Source organism: Melospiza georgiana, chromosome 3 (genome assembly GCF_028018845.1).
Source record: "Melospiza georgiana isolate bMelGeo1 chromosome 3, bMelGeo1.pri, whole genome shotgun sequence".
Lineage (NCBI taxonomy): Eukaryota > Metazoa > Chordata > Aves > Passeriformes > Passerellidae > Melospiza > Melospiza georgiana.
Window position 1 is genome coordinate 26026032 of NC_080432.1, and position 10219 is coordinate 26036250.

Below are 10219 nucleotides of genomic sequence, written 5' to 3' on the forward strand. Positions count from 1 at the left end.
TTTATTGTGGATTTGGGTGTTTTCAGCTGCTTTTTGGGAAATGCAGTGGTCTGTCTGGCTTTGCTCAGAGGTGGAAGGAGAAATAGGGATGGAGAGAAATATCTGCACATGACTGAATAAGTGCAACAGTTTGAACTTAATCAGCCAAAATGGCTCTCTTAAGGGTGGGTTGCGCATGTGAAAGATATATTGCAGTAAAGATGTGCTTGATTATACCAATAAATGTGGGATAGCAGGAAGCTATCATGGAAAATAAGCACTAGATATTACAATGGGGATTCCTCACATTGCTAGCAAGGGGAAAAGCTGCCCTGCCCCTCTGCTGGCTGAAAACACCATAGAAGATATTTCCAATTGCTTTTTTCCCCTAAAAAGGATCCAGGCAACAACATCCATGTGCGTGCTTCTGTCAGCAAAGCCGGTGCCTCCATTTTTCTTAGTTTGCAGCTCCCACTGCTGCAGCAGCACACAAACCAAACTGTGAGCACTCCCTGAACACAGCCCCAAAAAAAAGCGCATTATTTACATGTCTAACCCATCAAAGGCACACAGAAGGGAGAGCAGGAACGAGCTGCATGTCAGAAAGCTAAAGAGTGATAATGATGCACAGCAAATGGGTGGGAAATAACAGGGCTGTCACTGCAAGGCTGCTGGAGCACTGAGCCAGCCAGGGTGCCTGTTCTGCATACAAACAGCACCAGGGTTTCTGCAGGGCTGACTCACATGTGCCTGGAAAAGTGCCTGGTCCCCAGAACATGTGGGAAGGTCTGTGCTCTGGATGTCCTTCATGTAGGAGGGAGATCTGATGGCACAGGATGGGCAGAGCCATGTCACCTATGGAGCACGCAGGACTGGATGGGGGCTTTCAGCTTTGGGGGAGAAGTGTCCTCAGCCTTCAGGCCCAGGACAAGGTCTGTGCTAAAACTGATGCCTTGTGAAGGCTGACCTAGGACAGAGCTAAAGAATAAAGTAGGGATTTATTAAAAGCTCTCAATTGATCCACCTTGGGCAGCACAACCCAAAATGGTGACAAAATGGATCAGTGGTCACAGGGTCTCACACTTTTATAAGTTTTGGTCCATTTGCATATTGAAGTTAATTGTCCAATTACAGCTTTAGCCCATGAAGTCCAGTCTTTCTTGTTTTTCTCTCTTCATTCCACCACTGTTTATGCTCTTGGGCCTGAGATCTGGATCAGCTGTCCTTGGGTCCCCAGCTAGAGAAGGAATTGCTTTTTCTCCCTACTCTGTGAAGAGAGCTTACCATCCCCTAATATGAAGCTTACACACTAAAGCAGAATATAATCTGAAAAATATAAAAGCTAAAACCAGAGGCATCAAAACCAAAGCAGGAAAATGGCTTAAAGCATTGCACAACTTCTCTGAACATCCTGACCTGCCCCCCTCACCCCAAAGTTGAAGAACAGTAAGAAATTATTATTATTTTATTCTACAAGCCTAGATGGTTTGTTCAGAGGAGGCTGAGATTGGATATTAGGGTGAATCTCTTCACCAAAAGGGTGGCCGGGCAGTGAGAAAGGCAGCCCAGGACAGTGGTGGTGTCATTGTCCCTGGGAGTGTTCAAAAACTGTGCAGATGTGGTGCCCAGGGACAGGGGGTAGTGGTGGGCCTGGCAGGGCTGGGTTATCAGCTGGACTCCACAATCTCAGAGTCTTTTCCAGTCTTTTCCTGTGATTCTATCACTCTGTAATTGAAAGCTGTACTGAGAAATGCAAACACAGGCAAATGTGTCCCACCCTACTCACCCTGTTGGGTTGCTTTGTTGCAGGTGATGTTTAGAAACAAATTACTTTTTCAGTGCATCCTAAAAAAACCCTCAGAGAATTTCCCTTGGTTGAGTTTTTATTCTTATTATCCAATCTCTGTTATCACTGCAATATTTCATTCTTCTGCACAAAAAAAAAAAAAAAAGGTCTTATTCAAGAACAAAGAAACACACAGCTTTTCTTCATTTCAGTCTTTTGTGTCCAAAGGGCTGTCCTTAACTCAATAACTGAGTTTTTATTGTGTCACATTTCACTGTCCCTGACTGCAGCCAGCCTGGCTAATCCTTTTGCTGCTGCCTTATCAGTATTTCCCCAAAAAAAGACATTGTCCTTTTTGTCCTTTTATTATTACCTTGACACCTGCTCCTGAGTGCCTTGTGGGGTTTGAAAACTTAAAATTATTTTTTAAATGCAGTTTTATTTTGGAAAAAGGAGCAGCTTCAAATTATTTTCTCACCTCATGTTTTTATACATGCTTTCCTAACCATGATAGATCATTTGGAAATGGCAAAAAAAAAAAAAGAAAAAAAAAAAAAAGAAAAAAGAGTGAGATTTAGGTTCCTCCAGGATTTTGAAAATGAAGGTGTTCAAAGTCTTGCTGTTCACCTACTCCCAGCTGCAATATAAAAGGAAGATTTGTTGCATTTCTGGTTGCAGTAAGAATTTGCTTCAAATTTATGTGTTTTAAAAGCAAAAAAACTAAAATCAAATACAGAGCCCTTTAGCTATATTTTAATTGTTGACTATTACATTCATATATTGCAGAAGATACTCAAGTATCTTGCTCTTGCAAGCTTTAATCTTGTGATAAATTTTGTATTTCTTGTGCAAAAGACCAAACAAAGAGAGGAGAGATTCCCATGCTAAAATCCTTTCTGTAATTGAAACAGGAGCTCAAACATTGACTCACTGACTGCCAGGAATCCCTCTGGATTGGCACAGGCAGTGGCTGCATGGGCTGAGGGGCTCTGCTCAAAGCTCCAGCAGGACAAGTGATTATCAACAGGTATCTCTGATATCTTTCTTACCTCCATCAATTCAGCTGATTGTTTTCAATACATGGAGAGTGCGGTGACTAAAGATGCTCAGGCATTTTTTCCTGATTATTTTACTTGGGACCAGCATGGGCCTCCCAGTGTGAATATAGAAGGATCTTTTCTATACCTTAAAGAGCAACAGTGCCTTATTTCACAGACTGCAGGAACTCCTGCCCTGATACTGGATGTTCAAGGCAGCTCTCAAGGAAGTCATGAATACTTTCCAAATTCACCAGGGAAGCCACAGGCCTTGGCTGTTCTTGCAGCTACCTGCCAGATCAGTTCATCTCTGTCTACAGTTCCTGTGTTCTGCCCATGTCTCTTGGCCAGTAAATGCTTCCCAGGGACTATATTGCTTTCAAACCTTGGACCATCTGAAGAAGAAAAAGTGCTTTTTTTTCCCCATAAGAAACTACAAAAGTTGCATGTATTTAATGAATGTGGAACTGAGTGCTCTAGGCTGCTGCTTAGCTGGGGGAATAACATTTCTGCTGACTCCCTGAAGATTTCAAGCTGGTAAATTTTCACATTTATTTTCTTTTAATAAATTCTCTCCTTCATGTACCCAGGGGCAACTTTGGTGGCACCAATCATCAACATACACATTTTCTGTCTGTGTTACACTTCTTGAACCTATTTATTCCATTACAGTTTAAATTCTTCTTGCTCTTATCAGCTGACCTTTACATACAGCTTTGCCTGCCTCCTTTAGCAAACTCTATTATCCTTGCTTTATTTGAAGCACTCAACAAGGTTATTTTTAATTGTTGCTATCCAACCTTTGTTCTGGAGAAACAAAATTTGTTTTTCCAAATAAATTATATCTGCAGCCTTTCCCAGCTATTGGCCATCTTATCAGACTATGTAATGATGCCAATTCTGCTTCATCAACTCTTTAAAGATTCACAGTAAGTCCAGTCCAGTTTATAAGAGACAAAGACCAGAGTGAAATGTATGATCTCATTCCTCTGGGTGCAATTCTTTCAGCAAATGTAAAGAGTGAGCAGTTGATTGGAAAGGTTAATGCTGTACCCTCTTTTTTATCAATTGTCTGTTTTCTATCAAATCTATGTCTTATCTTGTGTCTACTTTATCAGATCTGCTTAAGTAAGGTACACATTTGAAGCCTCTTCTAAATTTAATTTCTCCTTCATGAAAGTCCTGCAACTATTAAAAAAAGAGAAATCCTTTTACAAAGTCTATTTTAGACAAGGGACACAGGCCAAGTCCAGGTATAAACCACTTGCCAACTATGCCCTTGATCACAAAATACTCCTCTCATCTTCAAATTGATCAATAACCTAAAATAGAGCATTTTAAGATAATGCACCCATTCCTAATTTCTTTTATTCAGTTAAAGGAAATACATTGGTACAAATTTCCCTTAAAATTGGCTGTTGGCCTACCCTGACAGTAAACTTCATGAAATAAAATAACTGATTTCTGTTCCCAGGCTCTAGTCACTCAAAGATCATGATTGTGAAGGGAGAGCTGCTGGTAGCAATCAAGAGCATAAAAAAAACCTTTTTGGGGTGTTCTTGGCACAAACTGCAGTGTGGCAGAAAGCCACTGTTGTACAGCTTCTGTTCAGAACTTTCTGGATGCTGCTCAGTGAACTCCCATGTGTTTCCAGTGGTTTTGGGTTCCTTCCTTTCATTTTGGTTTCCATCTATTCTCTAGAGATGAAGAAAACCACCAACTCCCCTAGCTGCCCAAATACTTGCTCTGCTGAATCTTAAATTCTTATGTTCTACTTGTGTATTTTTTTTCTGCTTGCTTGATGCCTCACCAGCTCCTGTGAAATTTGGAAACTGAAGGGAAGTTTCATTGTGAAATTAAAACTGATAATTATGAAATTAAAAATAGACCAGCAGATCTGTTAGGAAGCCTGAGCAGAGTGTAGGTAGAGATCTTGTGTTTATCAAATATGTTGCTGAAGATTTACCTCACAGGCTGGTTTTTACCTTTGCCATTTCCAGACAACTCTAATTCTAACAGTGTTTTTCTTAATTCTATTTCCCCCTCCTCCTCCCCATCCCCAAAGAGCTGTGTGTCCATGTGTCTTTGGCTCCAGATATCTTGCATAGCAATTTGATCTTCCAAATGCATAATTTCTTTATCACTAAAAGCAAGGATTTTGAGTTATACCCCATGGCCTTAGCCTGGAGGCCAGTTCCTTATTGCCAGCATTGGTGTATGGTTGACTTTTTCAGCTTCATGTTGTTTTTCATGCACTTAGTGTTAAAAACCTTCCTTCAGCCCTGCTTTTAGCATTCTCCTGCAGTGTGACTGTGGTTGGCATTAAAAATATGCCCAATATTCCCCTTGCATCAGTAAAGAATGTTTTGACAAGGATTTTCTAATGCTGGAGAAGTATTTTTGAAATGCTGTAACTTCTTCTTAAACCTCAGCGTGTCCCCCTCAGGCTCTGATTACAGGGCTCTAAATGTTTTATATTAACTGTTAAAAGACACTCTTAGAGACTCTTAGAGAAATCCTCTCTTTCTGTGCAAAAATCCAAGATGGTAGTTTGCTTTAAAACAAAGGGGTATGTGCTTTGATAACATAAGCTTTACAATAATGAAATGAAGAAGAAAACTTAGTGTAATTCATTGTCCCATTCATTCATGGATTGAAAGGAAAATTAACCATTTTGGTAAAAACAAAAGCTAATGCCTTTTTCTCACTTGGGGTTCTGTAAGCTTTAAATATTCAACAGCTTTAAGCATAATGTGCCTTTTTCATGTTGGACTCATCTTCCTTCCAACCCTTTGAGCAGTTTGCATGCTTGTGCCAGCTTTCAAAACTGACAACTCCTGCCCTGCTCAAAGGTCTCAAAGGATTTGGGTGAAAAATTTATTTTAACATTTGATCTCCATCACTCCTTCACAGAAAAAGTGAACTTTCAGCCATTACCAAAACTGCAGAAGATAGCCTAAAATTTAATACACATAACAGGAATGAGAGAACCTTGGTATTTGCCCTGGCTTGGGAGAAACAGGTTCTGCCTTTCAGTGACATAAAGCTACTTTTTTAATGACTATAATTTTGTTACTGCTCTGTCTGGGAAAATTGCACCACTCTGACTTGATAGTTAGAACTGTAGCTAAGCCAAAGGAGATGAGCATAAGAGTTTTGTGGAATGAATACCTTTGAAATTACATGCTTAGTATAGCAGTGAGGAATTTCTAAGAGCTGGAATTACCTGGAAGACCATCTCTGAAAGTGCAGTCTTTGTTCACTAACTTCTTTTTGAGCCTCAAATCTCTTGGGGAGAGAGAGAGCCAGATCTCTTGGGGCTTTTGTTTCCAGTTTGATTTTGGGTTGGGTTTTTTTCCTAACTGAGGTATCAGACATGAAATTTGTGCAACATATCTGGAAAACAGACAAAACTGGTACCAACACAAAAAAGTGTAGAAAAGCTTTATTGTAAACAAAAGAATTTTGTGCAAACAGTGGGGAAAAAGGCTTCTGGTTTTTTAAAAATGCCACAACTTTGTAAAACCCTCCAAATCTACTCGGTCCACAAACAGTCCACTCAGGTCAGTTATGCAATTGGCTTTGATTTTTCTTGCAGAAAGGAGCTCCATCCTCTGAGGTTTAATGTTGGCTCTGGAGTGAGATCTATTTTTTTGATACCTCTGAGGCAAGAAGGCAAAGAATGACCCAGCAGAACAGAAACAGAACTGTGGGTGCACTGGGTCGGGCTCTGTTACCCCCTGAGGCCCTGGGGGCCCTACCAGCCCCGGGAGCTGCTCGGGGTGCGATCTCCGGCCCTACCGGCCCCGGGAGCTGCTCGGGGCAGGGTCTCCGGCCCTACCAGCCCCGGGAGCTGCTCGGGATGCCATCTCCGGCCCCACCAGCCCCGGGAGCTGCTCGGGATGCCATCTCCGGCCCTACCAGCCCTGAGAGCTGCTCGGGGCAGGGTCTCCGGCCCCACCAGCCCCGGGAGCTGCTCGGGGTGCGATCTTCGGCCCTACCGGCCCCGGGAGCTGCTCGGGGTGCGATCTCCGGCCCCACCAGCCTCGGGAGCTGCTCGGGGCAGGGTCTCCGGCCCCACCAGCCCCGGGAGCTGCTCGGGGCAGGGTCTCCGGCCCCACCAGCCCCGGGAGCTGCTCGGGGTGCGATCTCCGGCCCTACCAGCCCCGGGAGCCGCTCCGGGCGGGATCTCCGGCCCTACCAGCCCCGGGAGCTGCTCGGGGCGCGATCTCCGGCCCTGCCGGCCCCGGGAGCTGCTCGGGGCAGGGTCTCCGGCCCTGCCAGCCCCGGGAGCTGCTCGGGGTGCCATCTCCGGCCCTACCAGCCCCGGGAGCTGCTCGGGGCAGGGTCTCAGGCCCTGCCGGCCCCGGGAGCTGCTCGGGGCAGGGTCTCCGGCCCTGCCAGCCCCGGGAGCTGCTCGAGGCAGGGTCTCCGGCCCTACCAGCCCCGGGAGCTGCTCGGGGTGCCATCTCCGGCCCTACCAGCCCCGGGAGCCGCTCGGGGCAGGATCTCTGGCCCTGCCAGCCCCGGGAGCTGCTCGGGGCAGGGTCTTCGGCCCTACCAGCCCCGGGAGGCGCCCAGGCTGCTCAGGCCGGGCGCGGGGCGCTGCTCCTCCAGGCGGTGGAACTCGGTGAGGCGGAAGCGAGTGGCCAGAGTGTTCACCATCCTCCTGAGGGCGAAAAACGCCGCCACCACTTGGAAGGCGAGGAAGGCGGCGAAGATGATGTGGACGGCTCGCTCCAGAGAGTGGATTTTCAGACCTTCATTAAATAGCAAGAAGAGAATTATAGGCAACTGCGGGAGGAGAGTCAGGAGCCAAAACCCAGCCAGCTCAGGGACCTACAACAGGGAGACATCACCTATTAAAAACCTGACAGCTGGGATGAAAAAATCCAAAATCTTGTGAACAAAACACATTTCTTTTTAATTTTCCAAAAGCCAGCGCATAATGTGGAAAGGCAAAGTGGGGTGGCTTCCTATTTCCATATCCTGTGTTTTTAAGCATACTTGTATTTTCTGACAAAATAATTTTAGGGAGTGAGAGAGTTCTCTTCTGAGGGAAAACTACTTGAAATTCACAAAATTAAGTGGAAGCCAATGCCAAGGGAATAGAAGATGCAGCGTGCAACTGAAGAGAAACAACCATGTCCTCAACTTAAATCTCTTAAATAAAATGCCTGCCAGTTAATGCTCAACTCCCAAAAGCAGAAATTCTTGCAGAAATTAGTGTGTCCATCTGGTAACTTACTTTCTCCAGGAGATTGCCCACATATCCCAGGTAGAGTCGAATGAGCTCTGTCAGAGAGACCAGGATCATGATGGTGACCAGGATGAACTTGTAATAATCTGATAAGGCTGGATACTGGAAGAGGGGAAGAAGAAATTAAAAGTTTCTGCCATGGTGTCTGATTAAATGAAAATACTCTGTGCTTCTCTCAGTCAACAGTATTGGCATTCAAACACTCCTGAACCTCCAGTTTCCATGAATTCCCAAAACAATGTAAAGACCTCTAACTACAGTGAGCTGTATCCCACACCAGGACGTGTTTGATGTAACACAGATTTACAAACCAACACTTTCCTTCCTTCTCACCTTCATGTAGAGGATGGCAACTGTGATGAGCCACCAGAATGGGAAGAAATAAACATTGAAATAGAGGGACATCTGCAGTGGCAAACTGGAAAGGATTTCACAATCTGTACAGAGAGAAAGAAGATTTTATCACTCCAGCTGCAAATATGACAGGATACTGCTCCATCTTAGCTTCACGCAGGGCAGTAATTTGACTCTTCCCACTCAAATAAAATGTTAAGAAAAATATTTTTGTTTATCCAGAGGAAATCTTCACACCCTATCTGGAGTTACATAATTTCCTGGAATCCAAGGCACCTTTTGGCTTCTGGGACCGAGCATTTTTATAATACAATCATATAATCAAGCTGAGTGTCCAACTGTTGATTACTTGGTGGCTTTTACCTTACTCCACCATTTCTGAGTAAGGCTTAGCTCAAGAGAGCTGCTAGAGAGCAGGCTTGCATGGCCCATTCTTCACTTTCAGCCTTTTATTTAAATGGATACTTGGATGGTATTTTGTCTGATTCTTAAGAGATAACAGTTTCAAATATGTGTCAAACTAAAGTTCATCCTTTCAGGCTGGCACAGGACAAGCTGCATCACATAACTCAATGTAGAGAAAAGCAAGTCTCCAACTCCAACATGTGGGCAGTAAATTCTGTACTTATGACTTTATAACAGACCTACAAGGTCAGACTTAAGGAAAAAAATTACTTAAAAACAAAGAAGCCAAGAGTTCAAATTTCAATTGTCATCACAATGTTTAGGTATGTTAAAGCTTTCCTAGACATGGCATTGCTATTTATAAATTCTGTGCAAGTCCTAAAACTGTGTTTGGATGAATGTTTAAGCAACATAAGCCAATTCTAATTAATTTTTCAATCCCTTAATTAAATTAATGCTTATTTGCTGGGATTGCTAAAATTAATGCAAAAGCCAGACAGTATTGCAATGGCTGTTGTTACAGCAACTCCCCGAGATATGTATGTGTAAAATGGAATTTTTGAAATCCCGATGTCCAATAATTTGAAATTGGATATTAACACAGGAGTATTCTATACACAGCAAGTCAAAGAAAAAAAAGACTAAAGACAAAAGCTACTGGTGAAGTGTCTGATAAATGAAATGAAGAAGTTATAAGCGTTAGCAGTGTTACTACACAAAGGAAGCGGGAACTCCTCTCTTGAAACAAGAACCTCTTGTTGATTAATTCGATCGGCTTAGAATGGATTTATGGGCTGAAATCACGGCAGCCTCTCTGTGCAGGCTGCCCTGTGCGCACTGCCATGGCTTCTCTCGCGGTAGAGGTTTGAACAGGGCGCGGGCTGTGCCGCAGCCACGGCTCTCCCCGCCAGGCCGGGCGCACACAGCGAGAGCCGCCGGCCCCAGCAGCTCCTGCGGGCGCTGCCTCCGGCGGGCCCGGCCCGGCTCCGCAGCAGAGCCCCGGGCCCGGTGTCGCCCGGCCGGCCGGCCCGAGGCCGCGCTGTACCTGCGCGGTAGCCCGGGAAGCCCGGGGGGGCGCGGGGGCCGTCGCCGAGCGCGGTACGGTGGCTGTCGCTGAACACGGAGCTGCTGAAGGACACCAGCCGCCGCCGCAGCGGCTCGGGCAGCGTCGGGGGCCCCTCCGGCCGCGCCATCGCGCCCAGGCCGCGGCGGGGCCGCGCAGGCGCCGTGGGGCCCGCAGGGCTGAGGGGCCGGGACGGGGCTGGGGCGATGCCGGCGCTGGGGCGGGAGCGATGCTGGCGCTGGGGCGGGAGCGATGGCGGGGTTGGGGCGGGAGCGATGGCGGGGTTGGGGCGGGAGCGATGCTGGCGCTGGGGCGGGAGCGATGGCGGGGTTGGG

The 10219-nt window shown here is 45.7% G+C and overlaps 1 protein-coding gene across 1 annotated transcript; it reads right to left on the bottom strand.

Moving 5' to 3' along the window:
* Window positions 1-6816: 6816 nt before the first annotated feature.
* On the bottom strand, window positions 6817-10014 carry TMEM17 (transmembrane protein 17). The gene is made up of 4 exons (XM_058020920.1): window positions 9867-10014; window positions 8396-8499; window positions 8051-8164; window positions 6817-7641 (listed from the first exon to the last, which is right to left on the bottom strand). The coding sequence occupies exons 1-4, from the start codon at window positions 10012-10014 to the stop codon at window positions 7360-7362; spliced, it is 648 nt and encodes a 215-aa protein (XP_057876903.1). The 3' UTR covers window positions 6817-7359.
* Between the last annotated feature and the right edge of the window lie 205 nt (window positions 10015-10219).

What these genes read in the sequence shown, in the direction of transcription:
- TMEM17 (XM_058020920.1), bottom strand. Translation starts at nt 10,014, where the DNA reads ATGGCGCGGCCGGAGGGGCCCCCGACGCTGCCCGAGCCGCTGCGGCGG. An exon ending in CTTCCCGGGCTACCGCGCAG is followed by an intron (nt 8,500 to 9,866) that starts GTACAGCGCGGC and finishes CTCTCTGTACAG; the next exon opens with ATTGTGAAATCCTTTCCAGT. An exon ending in TTGCCATCCTCTACATGAAG is followed by an intron (nt 8,165 to 8,395) that starts GTGAGAAGGAAG and finishes CCCCTCTTCCAG; the next exon opens with TATCCAGCCTTATCAGATTA.